The sequence below is a fragment of the Dermochelys coriacea genome, chromosome 18 (genome assembly GCF_009764565.3).
Source record: "Dermochelys coriacea isolate rDerCor1 chromosome 18, rDerCor1.pri.v4, whole genome shotgun sequence".
NCBI classification, from domain to species: domain Eukaryota; kingdom Metazoa; phylum Chordata; order Testudines; family Dermochelyidae; genus Dermochelys; species Dermochelys coriacea.
Window position 1 is genome coordinate 14,824,077 of NC_050085.1, and position 16,711 is coordinate 14,840,787.

The 16,711-nt window shown below is 56.5% G+C and overlaps 1 protein-coding gene across 1 annotated transcript in view; it reads left to right on the top strand.

Moving 5' to 3' along the window:
* Positions 1-16,711, top strand: part of AGRN (agrin) — a 221,870-nt gene that overhangs the window by 105,078 nt on the left and 100,081 nt on the right. Inside the window, 1 exon segment of the mRNA XM_043499853.1 lies at positions 11,479-11,526. Coding sequence (XP_043355788.1) covers positions 11,479-11,526 — 48 coding nt within the window.

Genomic DNA, 16,711 nt, shown 5'->3' on the forward strand with positions numbered 1-16,711 from the left:
GGGGATCGTGGCAGGACAGGTGCACCCCAAAGACCCGCGGAGTCTGTCAATCTCCCTCCCTACAGTATAGATGTGACTCGCTGATGGGATGGGGATGTTGCAACATGGCGCCTTGGGGTGAACACAGAGCTGCGTGCCTGGATGGGGGGGGTCCTGTCTTACTCAGTTTGGGTCTTGAATGGCGCCCATTGTCCCTGGATCTGAGCACCCCTGGAGGATCCCTCTCCCATGGGAATCCGGCCCAGTGCAGAGGAGCCCATGTGATGTGTCTATGGGCCAGTCATACCATCCTCAGCTGTGAAAGGCCACTTTACTCTGACCATTGCTCTTCCCCTCCGTATGCACATTGAGGGGGCTCCCCACACATGCCGTCCCTGTCCCCCAGCCCTCGACAGCCCCACGCCCCCTTGATCAGGCCAGTGAGAACTTTAGTGCTTAATTATCTGCCCCTTCCTTCAGTCGTCCTGCCTTGGGGCTGATGGCCATCAGATCAGAGAGCTTGGAGACAGAAATAGGTGGCAAATACCTCCCCACCCAACCTCTTCCCCACCCCACAGGCCGGTGTGGGTTGTAGAGGGCACGTTCCGTACAGAATCCTTCTCCAAGAGGGCACGACTCATCCGAGGCCCTGCCCCCAGCCGAGCTTGGTGGCTGGCCACGGCGCATCTCCTGTAGGCACTGGGACGCAGCTGTGGCCATCGCAGAACCAGGAGAAGTTCGTGGCCCCTGCACAGCCCTGAGTTACAGAAGCAGGAGAATAAGACCCGTTTCTGCTCCAGTGGCAGCAGCTGTTAAATCCTTGCTGGGAGTGCTTAGAAATAAACCCATTAGCAGCACTGGGCTTTAAAAGGGCCGGTGACCACACAGAGGCCTTAATGAATTAAACACTCCAGTTTAGAAAGCTGGGGGAGGGGAGGGAAGCATAATGAACCAGTGGCAGCTGTGCCTGATGGCATTAAATTGGTCCTGCCGTCACCCCACTTCAGTGGGGTTTGAGTTCCCCTGGGGCAGCCGGAGCAGCGGGTGGGAGCTCTCTGGCTATGTGCGAAGCAGGGGAACTCTCCGAGCCTTTGCTCTGAGGTGGGGGGGCTGGAACCAGGGAGGGGAAGGTCACTTGGTATGAGGCACAGGTGAAAGATGCAACCTTGTGGCGGGGGGGGGGGGGAATTGAAGGAAATCACATGAGGCAGGTGGCTGGGTACCATGGTGATGGGCGCTGTGGAGGTTGGGGGGTGTGAGTGAGACAGGTAACTGGATACCATGGTGACAGGCGCTGTGGGGGGCATGTGAGGCAGGGGGTTAGATATCACAGTGAGGGTCGCTGTGGGGATTGGGGTTGAGGAGGGAAGGGTGCGTGAGGCAGGTGGCTGGATAACATGGGGACAGGCGTCGTGTAAGATTGGCCTGGAACGATGCAGCCGAGGGGAACATCCGTGTGGCAGTTTAAGAATGGCGGGGGTGTGGGGGGATTTCCTACTCCCCCTTGGGTTGCCCTTTTGGGACCTTTCATCCTGGCCCCTTCTCACTGAGTTCTGCCCATTGAAATTGGGGGTGTTCTCAGGCTGAAATACCCCTTCAGCTCTTCCCTTTCCTCCCAGAGCCTCTTCCATGTGTGGGGAGGGCTGGGGCAGAGCAGTCCACACCTCTCCTCGCCCCTCTGAGTGTACAATGGTCCCATTTGGGTGGCTGGCCCTCCCCTGACAAGGGAACGGTTGGGGTCCTTTCTTGCTGGAGGGGTGAGGTCGGGAGGGAAGAGGCCAAGGCCAGAGTGAGTGGCTGCTGCATTGTCTCCTATCTGGTCCCAAGTGTGCCCTCTTGATTCCTCACTTCTAAATAGCCCTCAGCTTAATGCCGTGCTGCTGTCCCCATCCCAGCTGCACCGGGGCCTCTGGTGGGCTCATTCCCCGCCGGCCGCTAGATACCAGTGGTGTTAACTGACCTACCGCTGCCAGGAAGCCCTGCAGCCTACTTCCAAGACACTGATGCTGGCTGGGAGTACAGCAGGAGCAGTCTATGGGGACACTCTTACACTGTGACCTCCCAGTGAAGTGATGGGGGTTCTCGCCCCCGCTCCCGAAGTCTGGGGTGGGAGGGGCTTAGAGTCCCCATAAATCCTAGCAAGCCTCCTCTCCTAGGGGGGATGCACTGGTCCATTGCAAACTGTTCTAGCTGTTTTCAGAGTAGCAGCCGTGTTAGTCTGTATTCACAAAAAAGAAAAGGAGTACTTGTGGCACCTTAGAGACTAACAAATTTATTTGAGCGTAAGCTTTCGTGAGCTACCGCTCACTTCATCGGATGCATTCGGTGGAAAATACAGTGGGGAGATTTATATACACACCGAGAACATGAAACAATGGGTTTTATCATACACACTGTAAGGAGAGGGATCACTTAAGATGAGCTATTACCAGCAGGAAGGGGGGGGAAAGGAGGAAAACTTTTTGTGGTGATAATCAAGGTGGGCCATTTCCAGCAGTTAACAAGAACCTGTGAGGAACAGTAGGGGGTGGGGTAGGGGGAGAAATAACATGGGGAAATAGTTTTACTTTATGTAATGACTCATCCACTTGCAGTCTCTATTCAAGTCCTAGCTGTGGCCGTCTCAGATCCTTCCTGCAGCTGCTCTAGAGGGGGTTGAAATGGACCCTCCCATGTGAAGTTAGGAGTGTGTGTGTGGAGGATATCAAAGTTTTCAGCATTCTCCCTCCCCCAGGTTGGAGGAAGCCAATTCTTGATGGGGGAACGTGGGGGCACTCAGCTCCCAACCCCGTCCCTTAGCTGCAAATGGCAGTTCAGAGATTGGAAAGAACGTGCAGTATCTGGGCCGACTGGCAGGATCTCCCTGACTATTTTTCTGCAGCAAGACCAGCGAAAGGCTCAGAATATGACTGAGCTATATTACCTGTTGATGAGTGTGTTTGTCTCTTTAATTTCTGCTCATCTTTTCTGCTCCGTCCCCCCCTACGCTCGGTGTTGGAGCGGGAGGAGTCTAATGTGCAGGTTCTAGGGAAGACCAGAAGAGGGCGCTGGGCAAGGAGCACACTTTTCCTGGAGTGCTCATAGTTGACAGGAAAGGATCCCGTAATTTGTGAATGGCTATATCCATGTAACTGCGCGGAAATGCAGCCGCCTCTGGGGTGGAGGGCAGCAGCAAAGGGGATGGATGGGTGAGCAGCGCAGAGCGATTGGGAACTGAGGATGAGACTTTGGCCGGTACATAGAGGGAAACTCAGACATATACCCAATGGGATGTGTAACCACTCCGTAGAGCAGGCTGGGGTTTGGTTTGTAAGGTCTCCTCTGCAAGACCTGCCTGGGGTCAACTGCATTAATTCATCCCCTCTGAAAGGAGGAAGAGCTGAGCTCTCGGTGCTGGGGTTGGAACCTGCGCTTCCAGGGAGCTAAGGTGGTTCCGGCCTGGTGTGGTTCTGCCCCCAAAAGTGGCCCCCGAAAGGCTTGTGGGGACGGAGGCCTTGGAAATCCTGGAAGAAAGGGAGGAATGGTGTGCTGATGTGCACATGGAAACATGCAAAGAGGGCTATGCAAATGGCCTTGCTTGCTGCTTGCACTGTTTGTAATTGCAGCCAAGCCTTTGGATTTGGCCCCTGAAATCCAAGCTGTGCTGACAGCCAGGGAGACAGCCTAGCAGTGGTCTTGTGGCAGGTGGCAGTGAGTGCTGCTTGCATCCCAGAACAATACACTGCACTCCTGTGCCCCTTCCTCCCTGAGTTTTCACAGGCCTTTCAGTATTAATGCTCCCTCCCAGCCATCAATGCCCCTGGGCAGTGTGGAAGGCCCGTTCCCTCCCCGCTTTGCAGAGGCTGGATTTGCCTGAAGTTCCAGCGGGAGCCTGGAGCAGGGCTAGGGGTAGGACCCAGGAGCCTGGTGTGTTTAACTACCATCTTATTCTCCTGCTTTGGAAAGTGCTTGGGTTTCAATCTGGGTCCCCAAGAACCCCCTCGGCGGGGTGTCTAGAGTCAAGGGTCTCGGACCTGAGCTGGGCAGAGAATTAAAGCACTAGAAATGCCTTAATGCTTCTGAAGCACTTCTGGTGGGAGTCAGGGGGGGGAGGGAATGGGAGGGGCAGGGCACTGGACTCTAGCCCTTCCCTCAGGCCAGCAAAGGCATGTGTGTATGCGTGGCAAGGCAGAGCAGGTGGCAAAGGCTCCCCTTGTGCTCTCTGGAGTGAGTTGGGGGGGTGGGTCTCAGCCCAGTGGTTGGGGCCCAGGTGCCCCCCCGTAACCCCTGCCTCCTTTGGGAGCAGGCTCTTGGCTGCTGCTCTCCATGTGGAGGGGGACTGGTTCCCAGCCCGCTCATTTCCCATCTCACTCAGTGTCCTCGACCTCGTTCCAAGGGGGCTTCCTGCTGCGAGCTCTGCTGGGTCCTTGGAGCCTTCCCATGGCCCTGCTGGCTGCTGGGTGCGTGCCGCTGGGATTGGTGCCCAGCATGCGCTGCGGCGGCAGGATCGATCCCTGCGTTTGCAGGCCAGGCCGAGGGACACAGCTAATCCCATTCTCCTCTTGCTGGGGGTTTGCCCTTTCCGTTCGGAGCCGGGATGGAGGGGCTAGCGTGGCCGTCCAGTGAGTGCCTTGGCTCTTCCATGTCGCAGCATCAAGGGGGCTAGGGCTGAGGCCTGGCCCTGAGCACACAGGAGGAGCAGTGACCAGGGGAGAAGTGGGGAGACCTCGGTCTCCTATCCCCAGCACAGCTGAGTCCTGCAGGCCGCTGAGCCGACTAGGGTTGGTCTGTGGGTTTAAAGCAGTTCCCTGAGCTGCCCACAGCTGTAGCTTAACTTTCTCCACCTGCCTCCTCCCTGACCTCCAGGCCGTGGTGTGTGCCACGTGCAGGGAGCTGCTTAGGCTCTTCTGGCTGCTGGCTGGGCACTGAAGAGGAGGGGGGTTGGAATCTGCTCGTTCTTGTGCATGACAGGTGTGGCCCTCACCCCGGATAAACCGCCCAGGTGACCAGGGGGTCAGCCCCGGAGAGGCAGGCTGGAGTTGGAGGGGGACACCCCGCCTCCCTTTCAGGCTGGTGGGAGGCTGACGTTCTGGTGACTAACCAGCCAGGCGTCTCCGCAGAGGAAGCGTGGGGCTCAGGCACCCCCTCGTTCCCGGTCTCTGCCAAGGCTGCTCCACTAAAAATAGCCCTGCCTTCGGGATGGCTTCCCGAGTGGAGCTCCGGCGGGGGGTCGTGGAAGGCTCAGCTGGGGCAGCGTTGCTCCCTCATGGGGCATGGAGCAGGCCACAGCACGGGCTGGCAGCTGCAGAGGAGAAGCTATCTGATTTCCCTGGCTGTGACAGCTGCCTGATGGAAAGCGACTCAAGCTGGAGACGCCGGAACGTATTTCAGAAGCTGCCTTTGCCAGAGGCCTCCCAGTCTGACACCAGCCAGCTCTTCCTCCCTGGTTCCCCCAGCTTTGTATCTGCAATAAGCACCCCCCTCCCCCCCCCACCAGCGCAATCAGCATGGGACCCAGGATAAGCAGATGGCAATTGCTGGCGTGGCAGGGGGGATCTCGGTATCTCTCCCTCCCTCCCTGCGTGGAGCCTGAAGCACGGAACATCTCCTGTGTCAGCAGAGCGTCAGCTGAGCCGTGGCACGAGGACTGCGCGCTGCCACCTGACTCCAGGTGCCTGTGTTCACGGCTGACTCCTGCCTCCCCAGCTGCATTGCAAAGGGTCAGAGCCCCGGGGAGCCTTCCCTGTGTGGGGTGACTCCCTCCCACCCCCCAAGGATCTGTTTCAGCCTGATGAGAAGCTTTGTGGGCTGGAATTAGCACTGCGGCAGGTCCCGGCGCTCCGGATCCATGGTATCGAGGGTGGCAGTAACCTACTTGGAGAGACTGTGCGTAATAGCAGGGCCGTGCCGCTGCTGCCCTCCGCCAGGGGCTGGCGCTCGACTTGACGGGCGCCCTGTTGCCAAGGGAGGGTGAAGTCAATGGGAGCCGGTTCATTGACTTCATCGCCCCCACTGCATCTGGCCAGCGTTGTTTTTAGGACACGGGCCCCTTTCGTGGGCCTCAGCCAGTGCTGGGGCCATCTTGCTCCGGGGCTGGGGGGACTCGCTTCTTTCCCTTCTGCTCCCGTCCCAGCACTTCACCGATGGTGTCGTGCTCTTGGTCCCGACTCCCCTCTGGCCCAAAGCCCGGCTCGTCCCCGGGCAGCTTTCCGGTGTCTAATGTGGCAGGATTATGCTTGGTGCTGGCGCTCAGGCCATGACCGTGCTCCGTTGGCGTCCTGCCAAGGGGTGGTGGCGACAAGGAGGTGCATGACGATCCCCGGAGGCACAGCTGCTCGCTGGCTCAGGACGCCAGTCTGCGGAAGCGTCACTCTCTCCTCTGCCACTTCCCCACCCCCCCCAGCCCCCCATGCCAGGTGGAAATTCCTTGCCGGGCCCCTGGGTGCTTGCTCTGGTTCTCATCTCCAATCAGGGCCCTATGGAACCTGTGCACCCCTTGCTGGGGAAGCCGCTTACCCACTTGACCCTCCGTCTTTACCAACCCCGCAGCTTAGCAGGCCTGATCCCAAGCCCCCTGGCCGCCGTGGGGGAGTCCCATTTGCTTTTGCTGGGCTTGGGATGGGGCTCTGAATTCCTCAGCGCGAGTCTAGTGGGGAGCTGAGCCTAGGGCCTAAAGCGTTGTCCTTAACCCTCTCTTTGCCAGAAATCTCCCACGGTGGGGCCCAAAGGGACTGGGGCTTTTATTCGCCCCGCGTGAACCCTCGCAGGGCCAGCCGGTCTGTTCTGCGGGTGCTCTTGTGTCTTGAAAGCTTTCCTCCTCTGGGGTCTCAGGTCACAAGGGGGGAGCGGGGCCCCCCCTCCCCTCCCCACACAGCGGGGGAGGCTTCCCGTTCCCCGCACCCCTCCGGTGGGATTGGAGGGGGCGCAGGGGGCAGGAGCATGCTGCTCAGGGGGAGGCATAATGAGTTTTGACAGTGCAGTCTCCGCCCCTCTCCACATATTTAGTGCTCGAATGGAAAGCTGAGGGTTTTTTTTCCTGCTTTTCATGCTCTCGGGAGGAGAGACAGAAGTGAGCGGAATATCCCAGCAGCTCCCGGTCGATGCCGGCTCAGCCCCACACCTCCGCGGAGCTGCACACAGGTGGCTGTGGCTCTGGAGCCGTGGGGTGGGGGCAGAACAGCCGAGCTGAGGTGCAAAGGACCCCCTCCCTGTTTCCCTTTGTGCTCTTGCCTGCAAAGAACTCCCCCGAGGAGCCAGGGCAGAGAATTCCCCCAAGCCTCCTCGCCTTTGTTTGAGTTGGCCTCTCGCGGCGCTGGCTGGCTGCTGGTCCTGGAGCCGGGGCTGCTTTCCTTCCCCGGCTCCCTCCTCGCTTCCCCGCACCGCTCTGCTGTTCGGGGGCGGTTTGACGGTGTTGTGAAGGGACACTGGGCGTTCGCCGGAGCTCTCCCAGGGACACCCCGCTGCCCCCGCGAGCTCGCCCGGAGGAATCGGAACGGGGGTGCGTGAAGTCAGTGCAAAGCCCGGGACGGAGAGGGGCAACGAACAATAACATGCTCCTGGCCTTCTCCCCCCGCCCCACCCACCAACCCAGCTAGGCGCTGGCCGCGGATAAAGCAAGTTGGGCGCGAGGAAGGTAACAACACAGTTGCTTTTTGTTTTGGGCTGCACAAACCTTCCGCTGTGCGAGCGAGAGCCTGAGGCTCTGGAACGAGGTCTCTAAGCTCCGCTCCTTCCCACCCACCGACCCAAGCTGCTGCTGCCACCCCGGGTGGCTCAGTTAGCATTCGGATGTGCATCCCTTGATGCCTGGCTCAGCGAGGAATCGGAATCTCTCCTGGCAGGACGGGCATGTCCGAGCGGCGTGAGGCGGGGAGCTGGCCCATCCCAGCCGGCGTGGTTGTGTCAGGTCGCCGTGCTCTCTGCGGGCAGGCTCTGAGAGCAGGTGGTGCGGGAAGGAGGGGAAGTGAAGCCCGGGCCCCCTCCCGAAGTCCCAGCTCTGGGGAGGGGCGGAAGGGTGCGAAGGACCTGGCGGCTGCAGGGATGGAGGAGGAGAGCTGCTCGCCAGCAGCTGTCTAGGATGCCGGAGCCGAGTGGGGATGGACTTTGCCACCACTTTGAAGAGGGAAGCGTGGCAGGAGATCTGCCCTGGTCTGGAACGTGGGCAAACTGCTAGTTAAGCCCCCTGTATTTGGCCAGCGGGTCTCAGCGGGCGGGGGCAGAGACTGGCACTCCTGGGTCCATCTAGTGTTTACAGTCAGACACATGGACCAGAGAAACTCAGCATCCCAGCAGCGAGACCCATCCAGCACCTGAACTTGGGTGCTAACGGGGCAGCCACACCCATCTGGAGCAGCCCCGAAATAGGGACCTTTCTTCTGTATGGAGGTGTCCTGCTTGTGTGTCCATGACAAGTTCTCTCACTTCTGGGGGCAGGCCCCTGTCTCTGGAATCAGAGCTCCCGCAGCTGGGTGGGTGACCCAGTGAGACGTCGCTGCCCGTCCGAATTTCTTCCTCCAGCGCTAGCCCTTGGCAGGTTGGGGCTCGGAAGCTGGGAGGTCTTTGATCCTCTGCATCCCTGGGAGTAGTTTGCTTTGTTTGTTAATGTTGATCCTCAGGTCCCCACCTGCAGTCTCTGGCTCCAAGGGGATTTGTGAAGCTGAGACTGGGCGAGGCTTTCCGGAGTTTTACCTGACTGGCCGATCGGGCTCCAGGTTAGGCCCTGGGTCCTAACACCTGCGGCGCTGCCTAGGCCGTAGAGATGTAGTGTGTGGCTGTAAACTCTTCCTCCTGCAAGTGAGCCGAGCCCACCCCGTCCATACATGCCAGCTGGAGGATGGGAATCCCTGGGGAAATGTAGCTCCCTGCAGCTCCGGAAGAGGAAGGGGGGGTCTCCTGCACCCCTGCTGGGTCCTTTGCCTTGGATGTACCAGCGGACGGCTGGGCCCGTGACAGCAGCGGCATGACGGCCTGCCAGTACCCCATGGCGCCCGGCCCCTTGGAGCGGGACCGGTTGTACCAGCACAAGGTCTCCCTGGTGGTGCGCTATTTCATGATCCCCTGCAACATCTGCCTCATCCTCCTGGCCACCTCCACCCTGGCGTTTGCTGTGGTGCTTTTCCTCAATAACTGTAGGTGTCCCTGGGCATTGAGGGTCTATGGTGGGAGGGGAACTGTGAGGGTTGAGGGGCGGGGGCTTTAAATCAGGACTCCTGATTGTCCCTCCCAGTCCGAACCTAGATGCCAATAGCCACTGTGTGCCACAGGCTGGGATTCCCCCTTCTCTCCTGGGTGTTCCCATCTCTTCCTAAAGGCCAGGCGGTGTTTCCGAGTTAAGCCAGTGACTCCCTGCCCGGTCTCCCTCCTTTCCCGGCTTGTTGTTGGGGTCTGTCCCGCCGCTCTTTGAACCCCTCCCATGGCCCGTTCTCTATCCAGCGCTGCCCAGCACTGGAGCGGAGATGGGTGTGACTGAGAGCTGGGATCCTTGCTCCTTTTCAGTCCCATCCCCTCCTTCGCTCTGTCTCCCAAGAGCTGCTGCCCGAGCCCAGCTGTTGGAGGAGGAAACCGGAGTGTGGTTTGTTTGGCCCTTGCTTCCTTGCCAGTGCTGCAGGCTCCCCTTCCCGGGCAGGGGCTGCATTTCCTCCTGCCTGGGGCCCTACGGTCCAGGCACAGGAGAAACTGTCAGGGCAGCTGTTAGAAGGGAGGAGGGAGGCAGCTACAGCGATCACAGTTCTGCCAGGGCTGTGTGTGAAGGGAAGTGTGGTCTGAACACAGGGCTGGGAGCCAGGAGCTTCTGTGAGCTCCATACCACACGACTGCTTCTGCCACTGGCTGGCGTTGGGCAAGACACTTAATCCCCTGCTCCCCGTCACCCTCCCTCTGCTGTTCCGTGCGTCTTGTTGGAGTGGGGTGTGCCTGATGGCCAGAGGCTCCAGGATCCCTGTTCTCTTCCCTGTCCCTCCTCCAGAGGTCAGCAAGAGTTGATGTGAGTGCAAGGAGGCGGAGGCCTCCCCTGGTCGCTGGTCCTGCTGGCTCTGGGGAGCGAGCGGCTGAGGGTGGTGACTGACACCAGAGTCTGGGCTAGTGGCAAGTACAGGCCACTCCGTTATTCTGCCAAGTCCACTCAGAGTGTGTCTCAGCACAGGTGTCTAACCCCCGTGCCAGCATCTCCTCGGTACCAGGCTTGGTTACACAGCGCGGGGAGGAGAAATCCATCAGGCTGCAGCTTTCTTCTGAAGCCTTCAGAGCAAATGTTCATCTGCCGTACTCTTGGCCAGGAAACTTCTCTGGATCTCAAATGATTGCTGTGAGAGAGCACGTGGGAGATGGGGAGGCCGGGAAATCAAATCCCGGGCATCCAGAAATGCTAGCACCTCCCACCTGAGTGCTGTTAGGGCTCTGTGAACAGAAGCTAAAAAACAGGGTTGTACGGGGCAGGGTCCAGACGGTGTTTCTCGAAGGACAGTCTGGTAGCTACGGCACTGGATTGGCCCTTGGGAGCCCCCGGGGTCGGTTTTTACCTCTGCCTTAGTCTCGCTTTCTGACCTTGGGCAAGTCACTTGCAAAAGATGCGGGTAACTAGATTGCTCCACCCTAATTCGGGAGCTGGAGGCGAAGATGTTTTCTATGGGAAAATATGATAGGCAGGGACGAAGGGAGCAGGCCCCTGAGCTAGCAAAATGCATTTTGGAGAAGCCCCCTCTGTCCATCAGGTTCTGATTTATTTTCAGAGGGAGGGCTTGTAACTTATTAGGCTTCTCTCCCCACGGCTCGGTTCGTAATTCTGTAGGATCCTTCAGGCCCTAGATCCTTTTCAGTCACATGGTCTGCATCTTGCATCTCCCCACAGCCCAGGCTATCCATTTGTCTTACTGTTTTCCCCGCCACCACCCTGCCACGCCTCCTTCTTGCATGCATGGCTGTGGCTCTCAAAATCATGTTGCTGATCAACTTGAATGCGTTGATGAATTGGCGTCTTGGGAGGCTCTTGGGCGATAGGTAATAAATAGTTTGATTTGCATCACAGCTGAGCTGGGTGGCCTTGACGAAATGACACGTAATTGCCCAAGGCAGCAAGAAATAACCTCCCCGAATGGTGGAAAGGCTTTGCCAGAGCCAGGGTTGCCATACAGCCCCAGTTCGCAATGCCTGCTCCTGGTTCTTCAGTGTCGCCTGGCACAGAGGTTCGGTTCAGTAGGAAACTCTGAATCATCAGGTCTGAAGCCAAATGAGTCTCGTGAAAATGTTTTGGGATCTGCAGTTCAGCAGCAAAGCCAGAACTCCTGGATTCTCCTCCTGATTACAACTGGCTTGCTCTGTCACCTGGGGGCGGTTGCTTAGCCTCTCTGGGCCTACATCCCAAGGGGCGGATGTGAGGCTTAAGCTTTGAGATCCTTGGGTGAAGGACCCTAGAGAAGTTTTTAATACCATGCTCTAACCATGGATAGGGCTTTGCAGAGAGGCGGGAGGGTTGTGCCAGCGCCAGTGGAGTCTCTGATCTCCCATGTGTTTGTTTCTTTGCAGACAAGCCCGGTAACTATTTCCCCCCACCACCGCCACCGCCGCAGGATGGTAAGTACAGGATCGCTTCTTAATGCTTGATTTTTCTGCACTTGGGATGCACTTGTAAGCAAATCACTGGAGCCTCTTCTGCTTCCTCCGGCTGCCTTGTGGAGAAGCGCCTCCCTGACCCAGTGATCTGTTTCTCAGCCTGACTCATTTTTCTTTCTCCCCTGAGCTAAATCGCTGGTTCACTCACACACGCTCCTTCCCTTCCCTCTTGCAGCCTGAGCCGGCGGGGCTCCACACCCTCTTCCCCTCCCCCCCCCCCGCCATTTCTCTGCCTGCCTAAGAGGGAGCAGAGTGGCTTTGTCTGCTCTCCTTCCTGGAAAGACGCAACACTGTGTGGCTCCTTTTCTCTGACACCCATTCCTGAGACGAGGTGGCATGAACCCGTCTAGAAATGCCGCGGGCAGATCTTCTAAACCTGTGATTGCTCTGCTGGCAAACCCCAGCTAGGCCATTTAGCCTGATGGGATGGAGGGGACCAGAGGTGGGATCTTAGTCAGCTTGTAGGGGAAAAAGTACCGATGGCTAATTCAGTGGCCATAATGCAATTGTCCCCTAGGTGCACTGGGCATTGATACCGGGGTGGGAAAGTCGAACAAAGAGCTGAGTGGCTGGTTTGCAGACAAGTGAGAGGAGGTGGGGGAGGAGGTGCGCTGGGCACATGGTGCTGAGAGCTCCAGGCAGGATGGCCAGGGAAAGCCCCTTTTCAAGGTGGTGACGTGTTAGTGTGCGGGAGGAGTGAGGGATCAATTCTCCCCCTCATGGTCTCTTTTGTCTCGTCAGTGCATAGTTAAGCTCACAAGTTCTGAGGCTTTGGAAAGGAACAACCCAAGACCCTACCCGAGAAGTAAAATAATCTGAGCTATTGGTTTAACATCTTTACAAAAATCCTTTTTTCTCAAGCCTTTGCTGGCAAAAGGCTCAGAGACTGAAGGCCTCTGCTTAACTACTGCATGGGCAACAGCTGTACAAGCATCCCTCCTCTCCCCTGGCTCCCCTGCCAATGTGCCACAAACCTTGGCCCAGTGGCCCCTCTAGGCATGGGTAACAGGCTGGCAGTGCTTCCCTGAAACTGGGAAAGGGTTAAGTGGGTTCTGCAGACTCACTGAGGCAGATGGTTCATTGGCTCTTCTGGATAAAAGAGGTGGGAGGTGCTTTTGGAGAGAGAGGGAACGTAGGGTGTGGGCTGAGCAGTCCAGAAAGGAGGCACCTTTGGAGCAGCCAAGCCTAGGGTGAAGGTTTGAGCTGTTCTTTAACTTTGTTGGTAAAGCCACATCCCTAGGATATACAGACCAGTCTGGGAAAGGCACCAGATCTTGGAGCGACTGGGGAAATTGAGTCACCATGGCCCATCCCGTCTTTAAGCTCTCTGCTGGTACTGCTGTACTAACACGGCACAAAATCTGTCAGGCTGTGACTGCAGCTAGCACAGCACTTTGAGTATCCTCCTGTCATCAGAGGCAAAATGGAAACTGGTTTGCAGCTGGGCATTGGGTACCTTTTACTGCCATGGTCATAAATGTCTTTCTTGACAGCGAGCCAGCTGGATGCTTAGAAATGTCGACCCTAACCTTCTCCCATTCCCTGGGTTATTTGCATCCCTAATGGAGCCAGAAGACTTCCTGCTCCTGGATTCCCCACTATCCCTTTATTTTAACCCTCCTTGCCGCAGTGGAGTTCCCCTTCCCCAGAGCCCAATGCTATTTCCCTGGTAGGAAAAAGGCCTCATTTTCTCCCTACACTCTGTGCAATCACCCTATCCATGTTTCACTGGTTGAATGCACAGATAACCCCATCTAAAAATGCAGCCGATTATAACATGCTAGTTTCTCTTTCTTTCTCCCTTTCTCAGGATGGGGAGGAAGATGGGGGAGAAACAGATGCCAGATAAAATGTCGTTAATCTATAATTGGACCCAAGAAGACGTGTAATTCAAAAATAAAAAGGAACGTAGGTGTATCTCCCATCTCGGGGCTCTGAAATATTAATAACCCAACGCATCCAGCTGACACATTCCACCGTGTCCCCCGGCAGGAGGTGGAAATGCATATGGTTCATGCGGGTGCCTAAAGAGGGCCCTCTCTGTGGGCCTAAAATGTTTCAAATGCATCTGATAAAAATCTGGAACGCCTCCCCCACCCTTGTGGTGCTTTGGGGTGCAGCGTGGAGAGAGGGGGGTGCAGATTTCTTTACAAGACCAACTCCCCAGCCCTGTGTGTACGGGACTGCGTCAGAGAACCTGGTGGCGTCAGTCACCCCTCATCTGGCCCCCATTCTGTGCAGATTTGGGCACATGCTTAATTTTTCAGCTCAGACATTGTCCATCGATGCCCATGGGATTTCTCACATGCTTAAAGTAAAGCATGTGTGCAAGTCTTTGCAGGATGGGGGCTCTCATTTGCAGAGTCACCTGGGCCATACCTGGGTCTCCTAATCCAGTTAAAGGGTTGGCGATCAGGTACTATGGGGTGGGAGCTGTAGAAGAATGGAGCTAGACAGACACCCATACTGTAACTTGGCCATGTGGTTGTATTTGTCCTACCTTACAACCTTTAATTGTGGAGGACCTCTTCCATTAGTAGCCTTAAACCACTTACCCCCTCCCACTCCCAGTTCTCACAACTTGCTAGCTATTGAAAGACACTGAGGGAGGGGGGATGGAATCTCTTTTTCTTTTATACAAGAGTTTTGGCCCTTCCCAGCCCCCATCACGGCCACGAAGTCGTGACACTGAATTAGTGATGTCACGTACATTGTTCTCGGGCAGCAGTCGATTGTGCGGGGTGGTGATGGCATCAATCAGCAGGTAGGCACTCTTGGGAGGGGTACCTTGTCAGAGCGCTGCAAATATGCACTATACTCACAGAGCACATAGCAACTGGCAGGCGCTGTCAATTGCTTTTTCTCCAACTCTGCTCCACACAGAGTGCCGCTCTTCGGGGTTATTACTGCTTTATGTTCTGGGCCAGATCTCAGCTCTTGCCAATCTGCATCACCCTATTGACTCCAGGGAGTTTATTCCCATTTACACCAGCTGAGGATCTGTGGTTCTATATTTTTATCTTGAAGCTCTAACGCTCTTTTGGGTTGGGTTAGGTTAGGTTTTTTTTCAAATGTAATATCTTGATTTCCAAACAGTGATACCCAGCTAGACATAAGCCTATATTATAGAGAAGCAGCAAACCAAAATCCTGGAAAGTTGAGCTTATCCTCCCAATGCCGCCTCCTTCAGAATCTCCCATTGCATCACATCCTGCTCCGGTACATGTCCGTGTTTCTCTTTAGATAAGGGAAATGACCCTATTGCGTTAAAATTCCATTTGTGTCATTAATCTTCTCAATAAGATGCTCCTGTGGAACAATTTCTGTCGTGTCACGTCTGCCTGGTCCAGTGGGATGAGTGAATTTTTTCCATGTTCTCTTTGCATAACCGAGGTTAACGAGAGTCCATGTTTCTTCCAAAAGCCTTTGTGGTTACGATCATTGATTAAAAAGCATGAGGCAAGGTGGGCTGAGCTGAAACCCTGGATTCTTGGAGGAAGCTGGCTCCAAATTTTGGACCCAGGGTTTGGAGTTTGGGTTCCCTGCTGCAAGGAATGGCGGGAGAATGAAGCTGCCTTTTAAACTCCATGGTGGGATGACGCCCACCCCGACGTGCCCAGTATTGGGGGGCTAGGATGAGAGAATAAAACTGGGCTTCCTCTGAAAATTCCAAAGCACGGACAGGAAAACCAGAGGTTCCCCCCTATCCCTGCCCCCAAGAATCTCTTTGAAATTGAGGGTAAGACTGAGTGTCCAGAGGGTCCCCAGCCTACCCTTCCTGTGACGCCTCCCCCAGCTCTCAGAAGCCACTGGAAGAGGCGGGTTTGACGAGTGCAAAGTTGTCATTTATTAGCAATAAGCTGGAGATTTTTAAATGAACAAGTCTCTACCCTGGAAAACTCCTCAACCCCAGACTGATTTATGGAGCGACGTCTCCCTTCCCCCAAACTGGCACGACTCATACTGTTCTCTCGCAGCCCTCTCCTGGATACGTAACCCCCTCATGGTCCCTGATATTGGACAGGTGGGAACCCTGCCGATCTTTGCCGGAGTGCTCAACTGGTTGAAATCTGTGTGGTTCCACCAAAGCCAGAAGAGCTGTGCCCGCTTCGACCACTGAGGATCTGGCCCATAGATTCTCACTTGTGCTTCTGAAAAACGGACGGGGAGGGGTGGAATGGCTTGTCTGAATATGGGAGCTAAATGGTGGTTGTGTGTCTGGCTCTGGGAGCAGAAGTGTTCTGGTGGGATTTTGCTGACAGGCGTGGCACAGAGGGGAGCATGTGAGAGAGCGAGCTGGCTTTCGCGTCGGCCCTTCGAGTGAAATAGGTGGTGAGCGTTACAGGTTCTTTTTGCAGTGCATATGGCTGGGGCGGGGGCAGTTGTTTTTAGCATCCATGTCTAGAGTTGGTTGTGTGTGTGTGTGTGTGTGTGTGTGTGTAATGGAGCTGTTGTAATTGAGCACAGGGAACCATGCCCCTTTCAAAGCAGGGAAGATGTGTTGTGGGGGTGGAGTGGCATTTCTGGCCCGTCGGGCGGAATATATAGGATGAGGCATGTGGCTGATGGGTTAGGCCAACCCTGGGATTTCCTCCCCGCCTCTCCGTCTCCTCCTCCCCCCAGGGGCTGCTCTGCTGAGTTTCTGAAAGCTGTCTCCACTTGGGTAATTGCGAGTAAGATCTGCGTGGAGCACAGTCAGCAGCATGTTAGAGACAACAGCCGCAGTGATGCAAAGTGATTCTTGTCATGCGTGGGGGGAGCGAGACCTGCCTGTGTGGCGGGGAGTTCAAATAGAGCTCCCCTGGCCCCCCGGTGCTGGGCAAGCTCTGCTGTTCGGGAGGGCCACGGAGCATGTATCCCTCTGCCGGGAACGCTGGTGGTCGTGGGAATGAGGGGCTAAGTGCAGACGGGTGTGGTTCCAGCATCCCCCCCGTGCACTGCAATTTTGACCTGCAGCAGCCTGGGCTCCCCCTCACAGCCCCGTTAATGCGCCTTGCCCCTTCAGATACCTCCTCCCCACTGTGTCCCCGCAGTTCCCTCCTGCCCTCTGGCAGGTCCTTCTGATTCCAGGCCCTGGCACTTTCTGGGCAAACAGTGCCAAGCGTGGCATGCTCTCCGGCTTTGTGACGTGGGCATGCATTTGCGA